Source organism: Spermophilus citellus (genome assembly GCF_964194105.1).
Source record: "Spermophilus citellus genome assembly, chromosome: 2".
NCBI lineage: Eukaryota > Metazoa > Chordata > Mammalia > Rodentia > Sciuridae > Spermophilus > Spermophilus citellus.
The window spans coordinates 162,127,938-162,153,164 of NC_138183.1; the positions used below are offsets into that span (position 1 = coordinate 162,127,938).

The 25,227-nt window shown below is 37.6% G+C and overlaps 1 protein-coding gene across 1 annotated transcript; it reads right to left on the reverse strand.

Moving 5' to 3' along the window:
* Positions 1-270: 270 nt before the first annotated feature.
* Positions 271-24,061, reverse strand: ACAT1 (acetyl-CoA acetyltransferase 1). Its single transcript, XM_081278500.1, has 12 exons — positions 23,890-24,061; positions 15,079-15,126; positions 13,542-13,659; positions 13,177-13,272; positions 12,864-12,964; positions 7,904-8,047; positions 7,350-7,500; positions 6,214-6,309; positions 4,017-4,130; positions 2,733-2,797; positions 928-1,085; positions 271-530 (listed from the first exon to the last, which is right to left on the reverse strand). Exons 1-12 carry the CDS (start codon positions 23,959-23,961, stop codon positions 410-412), a joined length of 1,284 nt encoding a protein of 427 aa, XP_081134626.1. The 5' UTR covers positions 23,962-24,061; the 3' UTR covers positions 271-409.
* Between the last annotated feature and the right edge of the window lie 1,166 nt (positions 24,062-25,227).

Sequence of the window (25,227 nt, forward strand, 5' to 3'; positions counted from 1 at the left end):
TTTTAGTACTACTGTGCATGCTATTATCTGTAGGTTTGCCCAGAATAGTCAGCTCTCACTTTGAAGTTTGCTAAATTTAAATTATCTACAAATAACATTCAGTTGACCTAAGTGGAGGCTTCTAGCAACTTATATAAATCCCTAGCAATTATACACTTCAGATACTAGAGATAATAATATAAAAATGTGATGACTTTTTTTAAGATTACCACAATTAAAGTGGTATTATTTATTATTTCAAAAGTTTTCGGGATGTGATTATGTTTCGTATTTCCTAGAAAAAAAATAAAATAGAAAAGAATAAAAAATGAAATAGCATATTTTCAGTATAAGCTGACCCAACGGAGTTGCACTAATTTCAGCAGGCTTTCCGGTGACACAGGGTGTCTGCTTTAACAGCAGAGGATGTCTACAACTTCTGAATCAGCATGGCAGAAGCACCTCCTCCTCCATTGCAGATACTGGCAAGACCATATTCTCCTTGCTTCAAGGCATGAGCCAAATGAACAACAATCCTGGCTCCAGACATCCTAGGATTAAAAAATCATTTGGTTCTTTAATGAAGAACAGAGTTTATGACTAACCAAAAAATGTTTCTATTCAAAAACCTTATTAGCTACTACTTATAGCTGAATTCATTACTTTTCTTAAATTTAGGAGATTTGTTACAAAAAGGGTGTCATCTCCTCTAAAAGCCTGAATATAGACATTCATCTTTAGTTTCTTCTTTAGCATGAAATACTCTTGTGTCATATCTGTTGTTACTGATCTGTTTTCACTGTTGGATACTCTCTCAGGAATGGTGTTTGTCTTATGAAGGATGGATTAGGAGGAAAATTGTTCAACCAACAGCAATAGGAATTATGAAGTAGCTGAAGTTTGTACAGCCAGATATTAACCTGGGTAAAGTTTTAATATTTTACTTACCCAATAGGATGTCCCAAAGAAACAGCTCCTCCATTGATATTCACTTTTTGGGGATCAATCTCCAGCATTTTAATGTTTGCTAGTACAACCAGACTAAAGGCTTCATTTACTTCCCACATTGTAATGTCTTCTTTTTTCAGTCCTGCATCTTTAAGAACCTAAAAATTTTTAAGAGAAAGATGTTCAAATAATTAGCAGTGAAAACTTATTTTCATTGTTTTCTTGAGATTTTATAATTTTGGTTCTTATTTTCCTTTGATGTAAGTTATTTAAATATGAAGATTTTTAATTTTGAAAGAATCCTTTTATTTTTGAATTTTTTAATTTTTTCATCTAAGTGCATTAAAATCAAAGAATCTTGTTTGCATTATCTTATGTCTACTTTGGGGACACAGAGAAAATTTTATTTTCTTCAACATCCCACAAATGCTTAAAAAGGTTTATTCATTTTTTATTAATAAAAAAAATGTTTATATAGTCTTAAAATCTATCTTACTCATTATATATTCTTGGTCTGTCAAGTGAAGCATAATACTTTGTATTACTATGTCATGTTTATTTTTCCTTGTATCCCCTGCAGTTTGTTGTGGGGTTATATGAGACCTAGGTATTTGTTTTGTAAAGCCTTACATCAGGCTATGTCCTGCTATGTTCATCCTTCAGCATGTAGGAAGGCATTTTTCTGCTGGTGATTATCCTCTTGTTAAGAAATGTATCATTATGCTTTTTAATCTGATGTATTCGCTTTCAGAAGTTGTAATCTTCCCTTCTAAGATCTGCCACTTCTGGTCAGACTCATCATTCTCCTATCTACTACTGTTTCAGATCCTTTTCTATTCTTACTCCTTCTAATTTCTACTTCCTTGCTGCTTTTTTTTTTTTTTTTTTTTTTTTTTTTTTTTTTTTTTTTTTAATTTAGAGACAGGGTCTTGCTAAGTTGCTGAGGCTGGCCTCAAATTTGTGATCCTCCTGCCTTGGCCTCCTGACCACTGGAGTTACAGGTATGTGTCACCATGCCCAGCTCTGCTTCCTTTTTTTTTTTTTTTTTTTTCTGGGTGCTGTTCTCAGAAGTGCACTTTCAAGGTGAGTCCCTCTAGGAAGGGAATATTTGTTGGAGGCTTCTGAGATCTCTGAATCCCTAATAGTTCTCAGAACTCGTTGTTTGCTTATGGCCCCTTAGTACTTTTCCACAGGGGCTTGGTGATTTCTGCTTTGATAGCATGTACAATTTGAAATATGTTTTTTGTATCTAGTTTTATTCTTTTAGTCCTGATACCAGTAGTTTCCTTTCAGGATGAAGACACCTCCTTTTGGGAGTGACTGTTTGCTTTGAATTCTAATTCCAGGACCATTAGCATTCCCTTTTCTTTGCCACAGCTTCCCCATTTGTGGTTACTATACCAGGTATGTGCATTCAGCATTATACTTACAAGTAGTTTTTATGTATTCTGCTGAAGATGTAGATTGTGTGTTACTCTGGATTTTTTTGTTTTGTTATCTTTATTGTTTTCAGAAGTGGAAAGATTTGAAACCATGCTCTCTGCTTTTGCAAATGATGAACATCTTTTTAAATAAAAATTTTAAAAAAATATTTTTAGTTGTATTTGGACACAATTATTTTATTTATTTTTATATGGTGCTGAGGATTGAACCCAGTGCATCACACATGCTAGGCAAGCACTCTCTAACACTGAGCCACTAGCCCTGCAAATGATTAACATTTTAAAGTCTAAAAACTGTGATCTTCGTATGAGCAAACCAGAAGCTGGCATAATGAAGTACAGACCCTTACTTTTTTTTCTCACCTTAGGTACAGCATATGCAGGTGCAACTGGAAAATCAATAGGGTCTACAGCAGCGTCAGCAAATGCTATTAATGGGGAGGGGGAAGATTGTTAAAATCTTGGTCACATCACCCAAAGCCTTTTTAACCCCCATAATATATGTAAATATATTCTTTTTCTAGTATTCTACACTATAATGTTATTCCATTCATGTTAGACGTTGATTTTTTTTATTTTTATGTGGTGCTGAGGATCGAACCTAGCGCCTCGCACATGCTAGGCAAAGGCTCTACTGCTGAGCCACAACCCCAGCCCCAAGACACTGATTTTTATGGAGAGTAAGTTAGGGGTAATTTGCCTCTAGGGACATTGGCACTGGTTATCACAACAGGTAGGATGTTATCCCAACAGCTAAGGATGGGGCTGGGGATGTGGCTCAAGTGGTAGCGCGCTCTCCTGGCATGCGTGCGGCCCGGGTTCGATCCTCAGCACCACATACCAACAAAGATGTTGTGTCCGCCGAGAACTAAAAAATAAATATTAAAAATTCTCTCTCTCATTCTCTCTCCTCTCTCTCTCTCTCTTTAAAAAAAAAAACAGCTAAGGATGCTGCTAAACAGACTAGAATACAAAGAATAGTCCCCACAACTTAGTGAAAAGTATCATTAATACTGAGGTTAAGAAAACCTAGGGGTTTGGGTGAAGCATAATCTAGCAGTTGGAATGTAGCTTGGTGATAGAGCACATACTGGGTTCAATCCCAGTACCACAAAAGAAAAACACCATGATCTAAACTAAGGAAGTTCCAAGATTATTTTGTAAACAAAGTAACATCTTTCAAGTCCTAATGAAGACAGCAAGGCCAATTTTCCCTCCTCAGAAGAGGGATAACACTTGGGGCCATGCACGTAATGTCTCTAGCCAAGGCAGATTTTCAAGATGGGCCTAGAGAGATTGAGGACTCAACCATAGCCATACAGACAATAAGTGCCAGAACATCTAGATTTCTTATTTCTAGACTTCTAATCCCCTATTGTTTTTTATTCTACCTGGCTGCCACTCCAGGTAAAACATGTACCTGGTTTTCTCCTTGTTTTACAGGATAGGAAAGGGTTTTATTTAAGTATACTCTTATATAAAGCAAATTATAACAAAACTATTAAAAGGAGTTTCATATTCAACTGAAATATGTATCAGTTAAATTGTATTACTACTTTGTAACTACTGGGTATCACCAACAGGGAAACCTGATTTCATGAAGAACTTAAGAGAAATTTTAGGAATAAATAAGGTTAGACCATCTACCTGCTATTCTTGCCAGTGGTTTCACATTGAGTCTCTGGGCTGCATCTGCAGTCATCAGAACCACAGCAGCTGCTCCATCATTCAGTGTGCTGGCATTGGCAGCTGTTACTGTGCCTGAAAGCAACCATGAGCATGAAGTAAAAATATTCCTTCACATTGAATTCATTTGATTCAATCTAACCAATACAGGAATATTTCTGAGTTGTTAAATGTTTGAAGAGATTACTAATATGGCTGGAGATTATCCCTACCCTCAGGAAACATATACAAAGCTAAGTATAAAAGAGTGCCTTCTTAAAGCCAACTTAGGTAAATGCTGGTCAACAACCCTTCAAAGATAGGAACCAGTTCATATTTTTCTACCTAGCATCTTCCTTTATCCAAAATTTAGCAGATATTGCTATATATTTTCCAAATCAGTGTCAACATTAGTTCTTTTCTTCTAGAATCACTTAAAAAGTCAATGAACACTAAAGACCACAGAACTGCTCTTTTTTTTTTTTTTTTTTTTTTTTTTTTTGTCTGTACTAGGGATCAAACCCAGAGCCTTGTGCATACTAGGCAGGCACTCTACCACTGAACTATATCCCTGACCCCAGAACTGTACATTCTGAACAAGAATTCTATGATATGTGAACTGTCAATAGGACTGGATTTGTAACTCAGTAGTAGAGCACTTGTGTCCATGTACAACTAAAAATGTTGGGTTTTTTTGTTTTGTTTTTACTGTCAAAAAAGCTCTTTAAAAAAAAAAAAATGTTAACAGTCAAGCACATGCCTGTAATACCAGGGGCTGAAGCAAGAGGATACCAAGTTCAAGGCCAGCCTGAGCAACTTAGCAAGACCCTGTCACAAGATTGAAAAATAAAAAGAACTGGGAGCGGGGGCTGAGACTGTAGCTCAGTGGTAGAGCACTTGCCTTACATGTGTGAGGTACTGGGTTTGATCCTCAGCACCATATAAAACTATTGAATAAAGATATTGTACCAACTACAACTAAAAAAAAAAAAAAGACTGGGAGGGCTGCAATTGTGGCTCAGTGGTAGAGCGCTCGCCTATCAAGTGCAAGGCCGCAGGTTCAATCCTCAGCACCACATAAAAATAAATAAAATGGCGTTATTTTTAAAAAACGGGGGCGGGGGGGGGGGGGACTAGGAATGTAATTCAGTGGTAAAGTGTCCCTGGGAATACTTTGATACTTGGAACTCAGAAATTCAATCAGGAAAGAGGAAAAATTAATTTCAGATCGTTATCACAACTGTATACATTCCAACTTTAAAGCATCAGAATGGATCGTGTGCATGTGTGTATTGTAGATAAAAATAAATATAATAAAGGTATTATGTCTATGTGCTGCTGAGGATTGAGCCCAGCGCCTCACATGTGCTAGGCAAGCACTCTACCACTGCGCCACAACCTTGGCCCCTTGATCTTTCCTTAAAAACTTTTAAAACAATTTGGGAACTTGGTGTGGTGGCACACACCTGTAATCCCAGCCATTAGGCAGGTTGAGGCAAGAGGACAGAAAGTTCAAGGATAGCCTCAGCAACTTAGGAAAACCCTGTCTGAAAAAATAAAATGGGTTGGGATATAGCTCAGTAGTAAAATGCTTCCCTTCATGTAACCCAAGGCTTACATGAAGCCTTGGGTTTGATTACTAGCACCACTAAGAAAAAATGGTATTTAAAACACTGAGATCATATTTGCACCAACATTCAACAATTACTTACGAAGGACCTCTTAATACCAGGCACTGATGATATTAATGAACAATATTATTATTATTTCAGTCCTTAAGGAGTTTACAGACACTTGTAAACCTGACTTTCTGTTCATAGTTAACTTTCAAGATGAACTATGAAAAATAATTCTATAGTCATGTTGCACAATGTCTTCTCTAGGATTTATATATTAAAGATATTAACAAGCAATTTAAAATATACTTTGAATTAATACTGTTTTATTACTTTAGTCTGATAAACTAAAAAATGTTAACATTCAGTCTGGGGATGTAGTTCAGTGGTAGAACAGTTGCCTAGCATATGCAAGGCCTTGGATTCCATACCAAGCACCCCCCCCAAAAAAAAAAAAAAAAAGATTAACATCTATATGTCTTCTAGAATTACTCTTTAATAATCCTTAAAGAATAAATATAGTATATTAATTCTATTTATTCTTAGTTTGATTTCTTACTCACCATTTTCTTTTTGGAAAACTGTCTTCAGCTTTGGAACTTTACTAAAATCCACACGTTTATATTCTTCATCTTCTTTCACAACTACATCTGGTTTACCTAAAACAAAAATATTTTAAGTAAACTCAAAACAAATAGTCATTCAGCAAGAAACTGTTGTATAAGGTCCCTAGTGGTCCAAGACTTCCTTTATATTCCTGCATGTCTTAAACCAGCCTGAGAAAATGTTCATCTAGAGCATTATAACCTCTATTATATTAGTGCCATAAAGAGAAGTTTATTAAGTAGCTTCATGCAATTTAAATTTTCTATACATCCACATCCCATTATCTTCTCGGCTTCCTTCTACGATTATTGCTTCCAGGGGTAGATTCCTGGCCAACAGAGGACAAACTCTGGTATTATCCAGAACACAATAATTATTTCTGGAGTAGATATGTAACCTAAAATAAGTTAATGAGTCTGTACCATGGGTTTGTTTTCCTGGAGTTGGAGAAAGGGTCTTTTTCTACTTTGAGAGCCCTACAGATGTGATACTAGAGATGGAGGCAGCACCTTCAGAAAGCCTGAAAGAATAGAGCATGCCAAAATAAGAAGCAAGAAGTAGGTCCTAAAAGTACTGAATGTCTGGGGGTTTTCTTTGTTTTATTTTATAGTACAAATGTCTAGTTGCAATCCCTGAAGCTCCCAGAGCAGACTGGTTGCTGTCATTCATCTTCTAGGAAGTACCCCCACACCTAGTAGTCATCTAATATAAATCCCCTCCTTTCTTTTAAACATCAACTAATATGTTGTCACACAAGAAAGAGTTCTAGTAAATACATTTCTCAAATTAAAAATAGTCTCGGGCTGGGGTTGTAATTCAGTGGTAGTGTCTAGCATGTATATAGTCCTGGATTTGATCCCCAGTACCACAAACAATGCTTAGGGGATCTTATCATTAGATTGAAATCTGACATTAAATTGTGTTGACATATGTTATATCTAAAGTGGAAGCCCCTCCCTTTAACCAGAAGTATTGGTATACCTAAATTTAAAGGATGATAATACTAATTTAAAATGTAAACATAAATCCAGCATAATGTAAAAGGAAAACAAAAGTTTAAAAATTAATCTACTTTGGAGCATTATCCCTCTACCTTTTACTGTAATTGTGACAGGAATAACTTCATTTCCAAATTTTCCAACTTCCCATGCAGCTTTACTTCTGGTGTAAGAGTTAATAGCATAAGTATCCTGTTCATCACGTGCAATATTCAGCTTCTTTGCAGTATTCTCAGCACAGTTACCCTGATAAATGTGCAATTTTAAAAAACGAATTAAGTTTGTGTAAGTTAGAAAATATCTGTTAACTTTACCTAACTAGATAACAGTGATTACCAGTAAATTTAGTTTCTTAAAATATACTTCCGTACTAGATAACTTTTCACAGATGCATTATCTTCAAATACTTCATATTGACCGAGAAGTTGCTTTTTTGGAGGAAAATGCCCTATACAAGTGTGAGGCAATATAAAAACTGAGCCATGTTGATACAATGGGTATAGAAAAATATTGTCCTAAAACAAATGGCTAAAAAAAAAAAAAATCAGTATTTACAGTACCCATCTTTTAATTCAGTTTTTTAAATACATAAGAAAAAATTAGATACTATATATTAAATGGTATTCCTTATTTAAAAAGCAGTATTTACCATATGAATTTTATTGTAGACATCAGTCAGCCCATCTTTTACAATCAAATCTTCAAGCTTTACCCCACCGTATGGTGTTGCTCCTCTGTTCATTACATATGGAACATTGGACATGCTCTCCATCCCACCTGCCACCATCACATCCTGCTCAGCAACACAAAACAATGTCACTTCACAGTGTTACAAGTCTATGAGTTAAATATACTCTTTATACATCCATCAACAGATGAGTATTTAACATGGGTTTATTAACCATTTGTTACATAGTAAGTGCCTTTTTTTTTTTGGTTTTTTTTTTTTTTTTGGTACTGTGGATTGAACCCAGAGGTGCTTTATCATGGAACCATATGCTTAGCCTTTTTTATTTTGGGTCAGCATTTCACTAAGTTGCTTAGGGCCTTGCTAATTGCTGAGGCTGGCCTCAATTACAATCCTGCTGCCTCAGCTTCTCAATTCTCTGGAATTACAAGTATGTGCCACCACACCTGGCCTTGAATACCCTTAATCACTTGATCCTGATAAAAAACAAATGGTTTTAAATATAAGATTAGAATCAGACATTAATAAGAATTCCACTGCAGGTGCAGTGATGCACACTTGTAATCCCAGTGGTTCAGGAGGCTGAGGCAAGAGGACTGCAAGTTCAAAGCCAGCCTCAGCAACTTAGCCAGACCCTGACTCAAAATAAATATAAAAGGGCTGGGGATGTGGTTCAGTAGTTAAGCACCTTTGGGTTTAATCACTGGTACCACAAAAATATAAAATTTAAAAACAAAAATGCTAAAATATCTTTCATGTACAGATCATCTTATGAAATTCTTACCTTCTGACCATTTCATTGACACTGCTAAAAATTTAATGTCTTCTAAAAGATTAGAAACCACCTCAGTTTGTGGAAATAATCCTACTTCCTTCACTCAAATCAACTCTTCTGGTAGAGGTGTAATAAGTTTCCACTTGATCTTCTAACATGCAGCCTTTCTGTGCACCAAGGCATCATCTACTCTTACCTGAGTCATTCTGGCTAGAATTCATATCTGATCACTTCGCGTTTTAAATAACTCTCAGTACCAATATATATTCTCCCTTCCTTGCCAGTCCACTGTCTGAACCTACACATGAAGTCCACAGAACTAATTAAAGCTTTCCACAGATACTATGCTCATACACACACACCTCAACTTGCTGACCAATCCAGCAATATGTAAAATGCATGCATTTCCTTGAAACCGGCCACTTACATTTTCCCTCTATACCTTCTGGAACAGTTTCTCTATTGTATTTTTACCAATTTATCCAAGCAGTATTATTCCTATTCCAAGACCAAGAAGCAATGGAAGACCTGCATGGAATTCATCCAGTACCACCTGTCTGACTGGTGAGCCGCCCTAAGTCTTCTGCTACCTGGACCAGCTGTCATTCCCTTTCTATGGTCTGAGCCAACCACCTCTTCCTAGGTTACAGTTACAGAAAAGACCTAGATAAGGGCTGGGGTTGTAGCTCAGTTGTTAGAGCATTTGCCTAGCATGTGTGAGGCACTGGGTTCAATCCTCAGCACCACATAAAAATACATAAATAAAATAAAGGTTGAAACTGTCTACAACTCAAAAGACATTTTAAAAAAAAAGACAAGGTGATGGTGATGGCTGATGGGTTGAAGTATAAGACCTACCATAGCTCACTCCCAGAAATGAAATTAATGAAAAAGCACCAAAAATAAGTTAGAAGATTATCACATTTTCATCATCTGCTACGGGCTGTTGTGATGAATTTGACCACAGTATCTCTTAAGACTTGGTATTAACCAACATAAAGAGGCAGCTGGAATGAAAAGGAATCTGTCTAGCTTTTTAAGAGTCTTTGTTCTTCCAGTAACTATCACTATAAAATTATGCATGGACATTTATGTACTTATAAACAGTACACTATAAGATGATTTCATCAACATTATATAACCCAAAACTTGGTTTTCAAAAATGTTGATATATAGAGGCTGGGGTTGTGGCTCAGTGGTAGAGTGCTTGCCTAGCATGTGTGAGGCACTGGATTCGACTCTCAGCAATGCATATAAATAATAAAATAAAGATCCATCAACATCTAAAAAAATTAAAAAATAAAGGTTGATGTAATAATGTCAGGTAATGGGTTTTATAGTTTGGATTTTTCAACAGTGTACCTTTAAGTATGTGGCAGGGTATTTCAGTATAATACAAATAGTATTTGCTAGAGAACCACAATAAATCAAGATTGTACTTGAAACCGATTTGGAGCATCTAAACAATTTCATGATCATTTTTCATCCATTATTTTGACAAGGATGTAGGCAAACAGGCTCACACAACTTTTAGAAATTATAACTGGATTAACTTTTTTGTAGAGCCTTTGAAATTATCAAAATACTAAAATCCTCTGACTCAACATTTTTCTAACATTTGCACATGAAGAAATTTTTTAAATCTTTAGTCACCACTCATCTCTACTGCTGTCAGAATAGATGCTCAGCTAATAAGGGACAGAACTAGGATTTAAAGTTAGTCAAGCTCCAGATTTTGCACTTATAACCACTAACCTGTACTGTATCAGTGGTGTTAAAAGTAAGTACACAAATATATCTGGGCACAGTGGTGAACACCTGAATTCCAGGCTGAGGCTGGAGGATCACAAGTTCAAGGCCAGCCTGGGAAACTTAACAAGATCTCAAAATTTTAAAAAATTGGGGATGTAGCTTAGTTGTTGTATGCTTGCCTTTGTCTAGAAGGTTCTAACCGCAATAACAAAGAAAACAAAAGTTCACAGATGTATTTGTATCCTAAGGCATTATTTCAAACAGTAAAGAACTGGAGACAACCTAAATGTCCACTCAGTAATACTGAGCCATAGAACATACTATAGTTATTCAGTTCAATAGAATTTGACCCAGTTATCCTACTCCTCAATATATGTCCAGAGGATTTAAAATCAGCATACCAAAGTGACACAGCCACATCAGTGTTTATAGTTGCACAATTTGCAATAACAGCTATGGCACCAACCTGCATGCCCATCAACAGATAAATGGATAAAGAAATTCTGTTGTTATGCTAAGTGAAACAAGCCACCTCAAAAAATCAAAGGATGTATGTTTTCTCTGATATGTGGAAGCTAATTCACAATAAGGGTGGTGGGGAGACAGTGAAAAGAATCTGACATAACTTTTCTAAGTATACATATGAATACCCCCCACAGTGAGTCTCCACCATCATGAACATCCACAAGGCTGGGTCCCTAATCAGAATAAGATAAATTCCATGCATGAATAATTTTATCAAAATGGATTCTACTCTCATGTGTAACTAAAAAAAAAAAAAAAGCATACATTGCATGTGCTAACACATCTCTAAGACATTAAGTGGGCCAAAAAGAGGTTAAGCAACTTGTCCACAGTTATTCTGACCAGCAGCAGAATAAACAAACTGATGATACTCAGAGGTCAGGGGTGAGAAAAAAGAAGAGTTATTCTTCAATTTATGCCATCTGAGGTGGTTTTGTGTGTGTCTATCTTTCATAAGGAAGTATCTAGTACAATAGTTCAGATATCACTCCATCTTTTTCCCCCTTCTCTTTGGCTTGCTTTCTAATTGGAAACAAAGCAAAACATGTTTAACACAACAAAGGGCACACACAATTATGGTTCTTGTATATGTGAGAAAATAATTTTCAGATTTCACAACTGATGTTTGCCCTGGTTGTGTTATACCTTGGTAGGCTAGAATACGCTAGGTAGGAATACCATTTTCTTTCTCCAGCCCTGTAACTTTGTATTTGTGGATCTCAGGCTCACACTGGTTATCTGAAAAATGAAGGCTTGAATCTGATAAAAATTCTGTGTGTCTAAATCTAGACTCCTAACATCATAGCATTTATTTGCTTAGCAGCCTAGCTTCTGTTTAATGAGATAAAGACAATATCTGGATGAACAAAGCAAATGGAAAGCCTACAAATTTAACCAGTGAATTCAGGCACTATAGGAAACTACAAGTTAGTCAACAATCCTGGACTCAGTGACTGGTTCCCAAGTCAGCCCCTTGATCTTTGTATTTGTCAGAATAAGGGCTAGAATTGATTTTAAAAATTAAAAAAAAAAAAAACATCAATTGCACAAGAGTTTGCATAGGATGCCCAATACCTTGGGTTCAATCACTAGCACTACAAAAAAAAAAAAAAAAAAAAAAAAAGGTTAAATCATTTAGAATCTCTAAGCCTCTTAAAAGTCATTCCCAGGGCTGGGGTTGTAGCTCAGCGGTAGAGTACTCGCCTCGCACATATGCAGCCCTGGGTTCGATCCTCAGCACCACATAAAAATAAATAAATAAAATGAAGGTATTGGGTCCAACTACAACTAAAAAAAATAAATATTAAAAAAAAAAAGTCATTCCCAGTCTAAGATGCCGTGGCTGAAAACTGTTTGTTATTAACAAACACTTAAGCTATCATTTTGACCTGTATGTCAGTGGAGTTGCAAATCCACACACTCCTTCCTGAGTGTTCGAGACACCATATCAACTTTACTCATAATAAAAAATCTCTGTTTTGTTTTTATGGTACTAGGGATCAAACCTAGGCCCTCATACATACTGGGCAATACTCTACAACTGGAATTTCATTTCTAAAGCATAAATGTGTTTAGATTTTTAGTGTCTTTTAGAACAATGTTATTTTAATTAATAGATTAAAAAAGACGATTCTTGCCAGGTGCGGTGGCATGCCTATAATCCCAGTAGTTTGGGAGGCTGAGGTAGGAGGATCGAGAGTTCAAAGCCAGCCTCAACTACTTAGTGAGGCCCAAGCAACTCAGGGAGACCCTGTCTCTAAATAAAACAAAAAATAGTGCTGGGGATGTAGCTCAGTACTTGAGTACCTGAGTTCATTCCCTAGTACCCACCCCCACAAAAAAAAAAAAAAAAAAATAGATGATTCTTACCTGATGTCCACACATAAGATTTTGAGAGGCCATCATGATGGCTTTCATTCCTGAAGCACAGACCTTGTTTACAGTGGTACATGGAGTAGATACAGGCAGACCTAAAACCAAAATAAGTAATATTTAAGAAAAAACAGAGATACTCACTTTTCAAATACAATTATAGAATTAAAAGTAATAGAGCATGTTAATACAACGTGCAAAATTTCTCATACCATAAATGTCTATAAATATTATGCACTTAAGATGAAGTGACCTCCATTTTGACATTCTGAATATTTTAAGTATAAAAGCAAAAATATATTACTGATACCTGCACCCAATACTGCTTGCCTCGTAGGGGCTTGTCCTTCACCTCCTTGTAGAACGTTACCCATGTATGCTTCTTTCACTACTTCTTTTGGAATCCCTTTTATAAAAACACCAAAAATACACTTCATATTTTATTCAGTTTAATAATTAGTGATTACTTAATAAGGTTCATGACATCACACAGTGGGAATGGTTCCTTTTTATTATCAGTTTTTATTTTCATTCCTAACTCCATAGTATAAGGGAATTCAGAAATGTAGGCATTATTGCATTTCTTACAGCTATGTATGTAGTAAGTGCAAAATAAATGTGTGTTCCACTGAATCATTCTTCCCCCACACCACAAAAAGAAAAGCAACTACTGACCTGCCTTTTCGATGGCTCCCTGAATTGCAATGGAACCAAGTTTAGTGGCTGGCAGTGAGGAAAGGCTGCCTAGGAAGGATCCGATGGGTGTTCTTGTAGCACTTACTATAACCACTTCCTGGAAAGACAGAAGATGGCAAAAAACTACTGGAGGTCTTTTTACCTAAACCACCTTTCATTAAACTAAATAATTAAATATGATCTAAGAAACAGACTATTTTTGTGAATAAGCAATTAATCACCAAAGATTAAGATAACTTCAATATTTGAACAGCTGTAAAACTATACTTTGATGCTAACACTGTATGATTTAAGACCTAATAGAAAACCTAACACAAACTCTAAAATGGACATAAAGATTCTTCCCAGTTCTCTCCAGGAGGTTTGAGGGCAGAAGCTTAAGTTTAGATTCTACTCCTCAGTAAAAACTTTAAGATATCTTCACTTTACCTGTGTTAACTATAATAATAATCCTAGCCGAAAAGCACCCTTACTAAAGAAAACTCTGGACTAGGATGGGGCAACACCACCTAACAGAGCCAGATTGTCATTTATTTATTTGTTTGTTTATTATGGTATGGGGGATTGAACTCTGGGGTGCTTAACCATTGAGATACATCACCAGCCCTTTTTATTTTTTGAGACAGGGTCTTATTAAATTGCCTAGATTGGCCTGGAAATTGCAATGCTCCTGCCTCAGGTTCCCAAATTGCTGGGATTACAGGCATGTGCCAACACAAGGCAAGCTGTAATTTTTTAAATTTTTTTTATTTTTTGTAGATGATCATAATACCTTTATTTTACTTATGTTTATGTAGTGCTGAAGATTGAACCCAGTGCCCCACATGTGCCAGCAAAGTGCCCCATCACTGAACTACAAACCCAGCCTCTAATTTTTTAATAATAAGAAAAAGTGCTTGCCTCGCATGCACAAGGCCCTGGGTTCAATCCCCAACACCACACAAAAAAAAAAAAAAAAAAAAAGAAGAAGAAGAAGAAGAAAAGAAAAAGTATCTAAAAAGCTCTCTTAAATTCTATAAAACCCCACTGTAACAACTCTCTCCTCACACTTGTCTTCCTCAATCTGTTATTACACTCCTAGATAAAAAGATACTAAGTCACATTAGGAACCATATCAAACAGAGAGCCCCTCAGAAAATGCTAACTAGGTGATGAACTTTCGCCCTTGTCCAATCCCCAGCTGATCCAGACTCTCTCTTATGAATCTTCCATGTGGCCTCTACATTGTGCCAAGTACAATTCAATGAGTATCCCTGAGAATAAAGGAAGCCTTTATTCTCAGGGATACTTTATTTTCAAGGGAAAATTTGTTTTGTAGATTATGGAAAAATACCAAGAATTACAGACTGAAATTTTTTATCATAATCTAGGAGTTTAATATTTGAATAGCTGGCTATTCTAACTACTGCAGAATCCTGTGTTGACCTTCAAATATACTCAAGTTATAAATATATGCATTTTAATTGACTATATTTCCTTTAAATTCTTGAAATTTTAAGGCACAATTCATACTTACATTCAAAGTTGGTTTTGATACATAATTTCGCTCCATGTATCTTATTTCCTGTAATATAAATATTTGTTATATAAAATTAATCTACATAATTTTATAATTCACAATGATACGAGTTATTTCTTTCTACCTCATTATGATTTTATTTCACAGTTTTCTACATTCTGCATATAAATGCTACTATGCTGATTAGCTGTTCACTGGAAATACATGTTTTAACTTCTGATGAGTTTATCACCTTAAAACTTCTAAGTCTTTTTTAAGTACAATCTTTCAAAAACACAGTTGAGTCAAATCTGAAATGCAGTCCTGAGTCAAATCTGTTTTAAATTATGTAATCTTAGAATTCCACAAGAAAATATTTTCATTGCTTAAAGAAATATTTTCTAAGTAAAACTTGCTATCTTTCCCTATCTACTTCCAGCAAATGCCTCCAATTTATATGAGACAAACATGGTCTATAATACTAGATAAATTGTTTTTGTACAGGGATTGAACCAGGGGTTCTTTTTCAATGAGCCACATCCCCAGCCCTTTTTTCAATTTTTTATTTAGAAGCAGGGTCTTGCTAAGTAGCTGAGGCTGGCTTTGAACTCACGATCCTCCTGCCTCAGCCTACTGAGCTGCTCGGATTATTAGGCGTAAACCCCTTCGCCCAGCAGATAAATTCTTTAATTGAAAAAGTAAAAAAGGGTTAGGTGTATCCCAGGGCTAGAATGGATGTTTAGCATGTGTGAGGTCCTGGGTTCTATCCCACGACAAAAAAAAAAAAAAGTATGATCTAAATTCTTTCTACATTGTTCTTAGGAACAAATTCCAACAAGAAAACTCCTGAAAATATATGACAGAGTTCAGAGACCTAACTAACTGAAATTGGACTATGTACAGGACAAAGAACAAAGAATAAAATTTTCTTCCATGTGAAGTCGGAAGCATAACAAATCTTCAAAAATGACAGCTTATTTTTAGAATAATCTTATAGTTGGCAGTTAAAATGGGCAATAATATTTCACAGAGTAATAAGCAAATCAACAAATATGTAAACTTTCAAGTGACCCCAGAATTTAACTTTTCACACATTAAACATGCTTTGTCCTGACTGGATGCAAAATTAAAACTTTTTTTTTCAATTTTTTCAAACACAGAACAGACAAAAAGTAGATTTGGCAAGTATGAATTATGAACAGGAATAGCCACATATCTCAAGGTATCTCCCCAAATCGGTTTTCATAAAGTGTTTGGATGAGAATATGTACACATACATGGCATCTTAAAGACAGGATAGCATGTTCTTCTAGGCAGTGGGAGAACAGAATTTCCCCACTTTTATTTGGAAACTTGATGTAAACAACTTTGCTATAAGAAATAATTTTGTCTTAAAATGTCATCATTACAAATATTCAATGTATCCTTCATTACAAAGAGGGTCTTTGTGTGTCAGCAATAGACGACTGACCTGCATAGAACTATTTGATCCTTCACCTGCTTAACAGACATTTTGGGATCACTTACCTTATGAAGGCATTATGGTGATTTTGAGATCTGTAAAATATGGCACTTACACTCAAGCAGCATTATAGTCTTCTGGGGAAGAAACATCAACATTACCTGTACATATTCCTTGGACAGAATTTGGTAAGAACTACCAGAATAACATAATAATAAGCAAGTTATCCCCAGGGTTCAGGGGAGAAAGATTCTTTGGTACTGGCAGTGACCTTCAAATCCTGGGGTTTATTGTATTTAAATTTCATGTTAATACATGCTACTTCCTGTTATTAAACTGTTTGAGATCCTGAAATAAATAAAACATCTGTTATCTCAGTCTATAATATTTGATTGTTGTTTGTTTGCAGTGCTGGGGATCAAAGCTTGGGCCTTGCACATGCAAGTACTCTACCACTGAGCTCCATTCCCAGACCCTAAATTTGTACTTCATAAAGTTTGTCATGAGATTAGAAAGGTTTGTTTCACTCTACGGAGCTTTACACGTTAACTCAAGTGACAGTATGCACTACTCTCCCCAGGCAGCAGACATGTCTATGCTCAAGTAGGTAAGGCCTAAGAGCATCGCTCAACAGAGGTACTTGCCAGTATCAGCTGTGCAAAAACAAGCCTACCCTTCACATATCATAGACTTTGAGCTACTGCTTATATATAACCTACTTATCTAAGGGATACTAGTTTATTATCTGTGATCTAACTTTGATAAAAAGTTCCTATATGTAGTAAATATGCCAGTCATTTCATTGCCTCTCCAACCATACTCCTTTCTCAAAGCGATCCAGAAGCAGGGGACACTAAGACTCTATAAGGTAACTCCCTTAGCTATCTCTGGCAAGAGCTCACAGGACTAAGAATGAATTGTATGGCCCCTCACTGGCACCCTCAGACTCTGGGTTAGCTAGATGATGGTGGATCCATAAAGTGATTAGTCACAAGGGACTGGAGCTAGTGAGCACTGCAAATGGCAAATGCCATGTAAAAGTAGATGTAGAGCACAGTGCAAATTGAACATTCATAATCAGAGAAAAGGAAAGCATGGCACACTACAAAAGTTTCTTTGGTTAGATATCTTCTACTTTAGGTTCTGGCAAGACCAGCCACACCTGATTTCATATTCTTTGACATCTAAGAGTTGGCCTATTATATCTCTTCAAAAATGTCCTTTCTAGGCTGAGGGATAACTTAATGATAGAGTGTGTACTCTAAAACAACCTTTGCTGGTGTGAGTAGAATATTGTTTCTTATTCATTAAGCCACTTTTCTTTCAAGTTGGTGGTTCGGTTTTTTGTCTGTTTTTTGGTTTGGGGGTTGGTTGGTTGGTTTGTACCACGGATTGAACACAGGGACTCTTAACCACTAAGAAACATCCCCAGCCTTTTTTATTTCTTATTTTTTGAGACAGGGTCTCACCAAGTTGCTTAGGGCCTCAATAAATTGCTGAGAGACTGGCCTTGAACTTGTGATCCTCCTGCTTCAGCCTCAGTGTCCTTTCCTTTTCTACACCATTTTTCCTTTTACCTTGATTCCATAAAGCATGCAAATGGGCTGATTCCTTCCAACTAAAAACAATGTAAAAACAAATATCCCTTGATCCACATATACAGTAAACTTTCACCTGATTTCTTAGCTCCCTTTTACAAGAAAGATTTGTTAACACCTCTGTTTACTGTTTAACCCAGTCAGCAAGGGGGATTGAACTCACGGCCTCATATATATTGGGCAAGTGCTCCTCCACTGAGCTGAGCTACATCCCCAGCTCAAGGTCAACAATGTCAGTATAGCAAAGTCAAATACTTCACAGACTTTGGACCAGCAGCTTTAGAAAGTTTAGAGCTGACTCTAAGGTCATCAAGGCTAGGCTGAGAACAACATAACCTCCCCACAAAAACAACCCTACTGGATAAATATCTACCTACACGTGAACACAAAGGTATTTGTAGGAAACATATGTAAGTACACATATAACCATTAATATGTACATATGTAAAATACAGAAATTAGTGTACACAAACAAGCTCTCCTCACCATTCTGGGTGCTTCACCATAGCAAATAGAAGAAAAGCCATCAATACAATTTTTTATGGAATTAGGTACATATACTGGCACAAATACATATTTATGATTAATAAAAAATAGATACCTATAAAGTAAATCAAAAATAAAAATACACATTTTACTATGATTATTTCAACCTCCCAGCAACATCTGACTGAGCTTTCTTCTTTACAAAATGCAGAGTGGTTAAGAGCCTGGGCATCTAGCTGAGTACTTTTGTGTGAGTTATTTGGGCTCATTTTACCTTTGTTTTCTCAAATACTCTCCACGAGTTGTTTTGAGAATGTAAAGAGGTGATATATAATCGCCATACACATACACACACGCACATATATATTTTTTGTTTTTTTTTTTTTTTTGGTACCAGGCATTAAACCTAGTGGCACTTTACTGCTGAGTCACATCCCCAGCCCTTTTTTTTTTTTTTTTTTGCTTTTTATTTTGAGACAGGGTCTTGCCATATTGCTTAGGGCTTCACTAAGTTGCTGAGGCTAGCTTGAACTTGTGATGCTCCCGCCTTGACCTCCCAAGTTGCTGGAAACAGGCATGCACCACCACACCTGGCTTAATTAGTTATATTTTTATCACTGCCTTTACCATCTCACCTTCCCCTTCTGTCCTCTTAAGTGCTCCAGTGCCCCAAGGACTTTGTTCCAAGCCCTTTTTGTTTTCTAACTGCCCTGTCTTCTTAGATAATCATATCAAGTCATCTTATTTTAGGTAGCATTATGTTCTGATGACCTCCATATTTCTTTTCTTCCTCGTCCTTCCTCGTCCTTCCCCGTCCTTCCCCGTACTTCCTCCTCCTCCTCCTCCTCCTCCTCCTCCTTCTCCTTCTTTTCTTCTTCTTCCTTTTTGGTACCAGGGGTGCTTAACTACTGAGCCACATCTCCAGACCCTTTTATTTTGAGATAGGGTCCCCCTAAGTTTCTTAGGGCCTCACTAAGTGGTGCAGGATGGCTTTGAACTTGCAATCTTTCTGCCACAGCTTACAGGTGTGTGCAAGAGTGCCCATCTGACTTCCAAATTTCTATCTCTAGTCCTGTCCTCTTAATAGACCACCAGACTCATATCCAGGTGCCAATCTGATACCTTCAATTTAATACCAAGTTATCTCTCTCACTTTCTACCCTTAGGAATCCAGTAATCCCTACCTCAGTTGCTCAAGCCAGAATCATCCTTCATCTTTTCCTTTATCATGACTCCTAAAACTCAGACACTCTATTACAAATACTGTCAATTCTGTGTTCAAAACATACCTAAACTCTTCCACTCTGCTTCAGTTTCCTCTACTGCCCCAAGTCCAAGCCACCGTCTCTCGCTTCTGTGAGCATCATTCTACTTATTCCTGCTTCCCCTGACTAGTCTATCAAGTTTTAAATATGTAAATCAGATCACAACATTCCCCTGCTTAAAATCCTTTGATGATGAGCCATTTTCTGCCCTGAAAATGAGCCACATCAGGGTTCTACTAATTGACTCTGCTAAATACTGAATAAAGAAAAGCCTGCTGATTAGTCATGTTAAAGAAAAAAAAAAGTCGGGCTGGGGATGTGGCTCAAGCGGTAGCGCGCTCGCCTGGCATGCGTGCAGCCCGGGTTCAATCCTCAGCACCACATACAAACAAAGATGTTGTGTCCACCAATAACTAAAAAATAAATATTAAAAAATTCTCTCTCTCTCCTCTCTCTCCTCTCTCTCTTAAAAAAAAGATGTAAAAAATTTTTAAAAAGAAAAAAAAAGTCATTTGGTGATTTTCTATTGCTCTTAAAATGATATCAAAACTTTTAACCTTATCCTACAAGGCCCAGCATGATCTAGACCCTAACTGTCCCTGGAGTTAGGATCAGTCATTAAGGGAAACAAATTCTCTTGAACCTCTCCATTTCTGTCTGTGTGTATTAACACATAACTATCACCACTTGCTTGATTACTATAACATTCTGACTATTGCTTCCAACTGTATAAAAATAAAGCCTTAAGGACTGAAGCTATGGAATGCATAGAGTAAAATGGAATAGGAAGGGAGCAAAAACAATGAATGCAGCCACGAAAACAGAAACAATTCTATGTGAAACAGAATTTAGCTCAGGGAATGAAATACACAGATGATTAAAAGAGCTGAGAACAGAAGACGAGCAATACAAAAAAAAAAAGCACAAGCACTCCTGTTATATTAGGACCAAGAGAAGAAAAATGCAGAGGAGGCCCCAAATCCAAGGAATCAAGAGGTAGTGGGTAGAAACTGGAGTATTTGAAATGACCTGCAAGGGTCAACCCACAGAAATATAGACAAAATAGGGGAGGGGAGAGAAATGAATGTGGAAGTAAACGAGGCTAGAATTGTGGCTCAGTGGTAGAGTGCCTGCCTCACGTGTGAGGCACTGGGTTCAATTATCAGCACTGCACATAAATAAATGAATAAAATAAAAGTCCAGCAACTGAAAAAAAATTTTTAAAAAGCAGGAGAATAGATCTGGGAAGGTAGGTCAATGTACAATAGAGGCTGAGAACGCAGCTCATTGTAGAACACTTGTCTAGCATGCACAAAGCCATGGGTGGATACTGTATATTAAATAATGATAATAGTAATAATAAAATTAAAAGGGCTATGGATGTAGCTTAGTGGCAGAGCACTTGCCTTAGATGTGTGAGATCCTGGGTTCAATCCCCAGTACCAAAAAAAACAGAAAGAACAGGAGAGAAGGGAACCAGAATAAAACTGTAAGTGCAGAACAAGGAGTTTCAGAAGATGGTGACCAAGGCCAGACACACTGGCACATGCCTGTAATCCCAGTGCCTGGGGAATGAGGCAAGAGGATCACAAGTTCAAGGCTAGCCTTGGTAATCTAGTGAGGTCCTAAGCAACTTAGCCTCAAAATAAAAAAATAAAAAGGGCTGGCAATGTAGCTCAATAGTTAAGCACCTGTGGGTTCACTCTTTGTACCAAAAAAAAGGAAAAAGATGGTGACCAATAGGTTATATATAGTAAAAGATCAAGAAGGCAAATATAAAACACACACAGAAAAAAAAAACAATAGCACTGCTATTTTTCAGTTGAGTGGTACAGAAATTTAACGCAGAAGGTTAAAGAGAAACATATATAAAATAAATGGGAAGTAATGGATAGACAATTCCTTGACCAGAGAGAAAAGTGATTAGAAGTAGAAAGGCAACAAACTTCAATAAAGTCCATAAATATTTGCTGATCATAAGGGAAAATGTTTATTTGAAGGCAAAGATGAAAGAGCCAATGTAATGGTTGAGAGGTCAAATTCCATTCCACAAAATGGCACAGAAAACTGAAAATCCTATTAAAACATATTTCCAAAGTTAAGTAAATGATTACTTAACTTGAGAAACATTCAATATAAATGATTATGAGAGTACAATAAAAAGAATGTAGGCTAGGGGGTGTAGCTTAGCAGTGAAACACCTCCTTAGCTTGTGGAAGGACCTGGGTTCAATTCCCAGAACCAAAAGAAAAAGAAAGAATGAAAGAAAACCACATTCCTTATGCTCTATAGCCTTTAGGTTTTTCTTTCTTTTTTTTTTAAAGATACAGGCTCTATGTTGCCCAGGCCATCCTGGAACTATTTGGCTCAAGCAATCCTTCTGCTTCCGCCTCCTGCATAGATGGGACCACAGGTATGCATCTCTAGACTGTCTTAGCTTCATTTTTTTTTAATTCTTTTTTTTTTTTTTTTTTTTTTTTTTTTTGGTATAAGGGATTGAATCCAGAGGCAGTTAACCACTAAGTCACATCCCAGGCCTTTTTTATTTTAAGACAGGGCCTGGTTAAGTGGCTGAGGCTGGCTTTCAATTTGTGATCCTCCTGCCTCAGCCTCCCAAGTCACTGGGATTTCAAGCCTTAACCACCACACCTTGTTCCTTATTTTTTTTAAAAAGACAGATTTTCAACAAGTTGCACAGATTGGTCTGGAACTCCTGGCCTCAAATAATCCTTCTGCCTCAGTCTCCAGAGTGTCTGGGCCTACAGGTGGGTGCCATACTTCACCCAGGATTAATTTTAGATTCTTCCTTTTCCCTTGGCTCCCTATCATTGTCCCATAATTAGCAAGTCCTACATTATTCTTTCACAATCTCTTGCATAATGCTGCTCGTTTTCAGCTCTTATTACCAGGACTCTAGTTCAAGGCACATACTCTTTTGTCCAGATAGATACTAGTTTTCTCCACATGCTAATTCTTCATGACCTCCAGTTATAACAAAAACAAAAATATCAATGGTACCCACTTGACTTGGAAGTGGATTTCAAAGCTTACTACCCCAAACAAACCAGAAAACAACCTTCACTGCCCACCCCCTTAACTTCTTTACCTATTCCTTAGGCATTACCAGGCAGTAACTCTGGGGTGCAGGCTCTCTTGTTTGAACATATGCAAAATAAGTTCTTTCAAGGGTCTGCTACTGAGTTCCCTACACAAAACAGCCAGAGAAGACACCCACCCCTCTGTATGCCCTTAGTATACCCTTAACATATCAAATAAAAAATTTATTTCCTGTATTATATGAGTAGTCATTGTTTAAGGGGCTCCTGGGTAGGATTTTTTTTTTTTTTTTTTTTTTTTTTTTGTATCAGGGATTGAACTCAAGGGCACTGGACCACTGAGCCACATCCCAGCCCTATTTTGTATTTTATTTAGAGACAAGATCTCAATGAGTTGCTTAGCGCCTCACTTTTTGCTGAGGCTGGCTTAACACTCGCGGTGCTCCTTCCTCAGCCCCCGGATTAAGGGCGTGCACCACCGCTCCCAGCTGGAACATCTTTTTAATATCACAATGCCAATGTAATTGTAAGACCAATGATTTTATATTTTGTGAGAAAAAGAAAAGAAAACCTCTCTATGGACCATAATGCTCACACACGATTCTCCTGCAAAGAGGCTCATCTGTCCGCAGTCTACACGTCAGGCTCCGTGGGAGCCAACGCGGGGCCTTCCTGCCAGCACAAATCCACACTCGCTGGTTAGCACATTAGTACAGTCACAGCAATCACGCGGAGATCCTGGGCAAGGCAGCGCGTCGTCGGTGCCCTTCTATGGCTTTGGGGGCAACACGCCCCTTGACTAGCTCCCTCCGGACGTACTCTTAAGGCTGCACCCCGCCCGCGGGAGCCGCCGGAAGGAACCTTTACAAGCAGGAACCTTATGAGGCGGAGAACTGGCTCCCTGAATCCTGGGTCTGGGCACGGTGGGGCCTAGGACTACCCGAAGGACGCGCCTACCTCACCTGCATCAGCCTCCGAAGCAGAGGGCTGCGCCTACGGACGCTGCCGTGCAGAATTGCCGCCAATACAGTCATGGTCAGAAGAGAGCCAGGAAAGCTTTCAAGGGCAAAGACAGACCGCGGACCAGCGTCACTCTCTGCGAACGGTAGACCCCGCTCCCTGGGGCAGGCACCGCCCCCGACCTCATTTCCTCCAATAGCAGCCTGGGACTGGCGGCCAAGGGCGGGGCGGGGCCGGGAGCTGGGAACGGCCTTAGCCTGAGCCTGGACAAGGTTGGGTTGTGGGCTGGGGATGTGGCTCAAGGGGTAGCGCGCTCGCCTGGTGTGCGTGCGGCCTGGGTTCGACAACAAAGATGTTGTGTCCGCCAATAACTAAAAAGTAAATATTGAAAAATTCTCTCTCTCTTTAAAAAAAAAAATACTAACATTATAAAAGGTTGACTTGTGGCCTGTCTGGCTCCAGGCGCTGGCGGCTGAGCCAACTGGCACCCAACACGCTCCTCCTCCTAATCTTCTGAGTCCAGTGGTTTATGTGTAATCGAAGTTTTCCATTCACTGAGCCTTTCTCATTCTCACCCATACAAAGGAAATTCGTGATTAGCTTTCAAGCGACCTAATTAGCTTTTTAAAAAATAATAACTTTTGTTATTTCTTTTGGTACTTTATTAACAATTAGCTTTTAAGTTATGTTGAGAGGATTTTTCAAGTGTTTTTCAGTAGGAGGAGGAAGAGAAAGGATAGAATACGAATTAATAGCACATTATTAATCAGGCATGGCTGCCAGACCTATAATCCAGTGCCTCGGGAGGCTGAGGCAGGAGGATTGGCAGTTCAAAGCCAACCCCAGCAATTTATCAAGGCCCCAAGCAAGGTAATGAGACCCAGTCTCTAAATTTAATGTGTGTGTGTGTGTGTGTGTGTGTGTGTGTGTGTGTATATATATATCACTGGTTAAGCGCCCCTGGATTCAATCCCTGGTACAAAAAAAAAAAAATCACATTAATAAGGATTATATTAAACTTAACAAAAATTCCATGAATTAGCTGCTATTATTGACTACCCTTCAACTAAGGAGGTAACTTGAAAGACCCAAGCCCCATAACCTAAGGCTTGATTATGAAAAGTAGAAAGTATGCAGTAAACAGGTGAGCTCACCACATGACCTGTTAGAAAGGGCACCCTGCCCACATCACAGGACATGCTTGAGCAAACTGGGATCATAAGCGGGAACAGGGAGGAAACAAAATGTAAACCTATGAGATTAATGAGTTTTTCGGGAACCTATAGTGAAAAATAAGTTTATCATAGTGAAAAACAAGTTTATTATAGTGAAAAACAAGT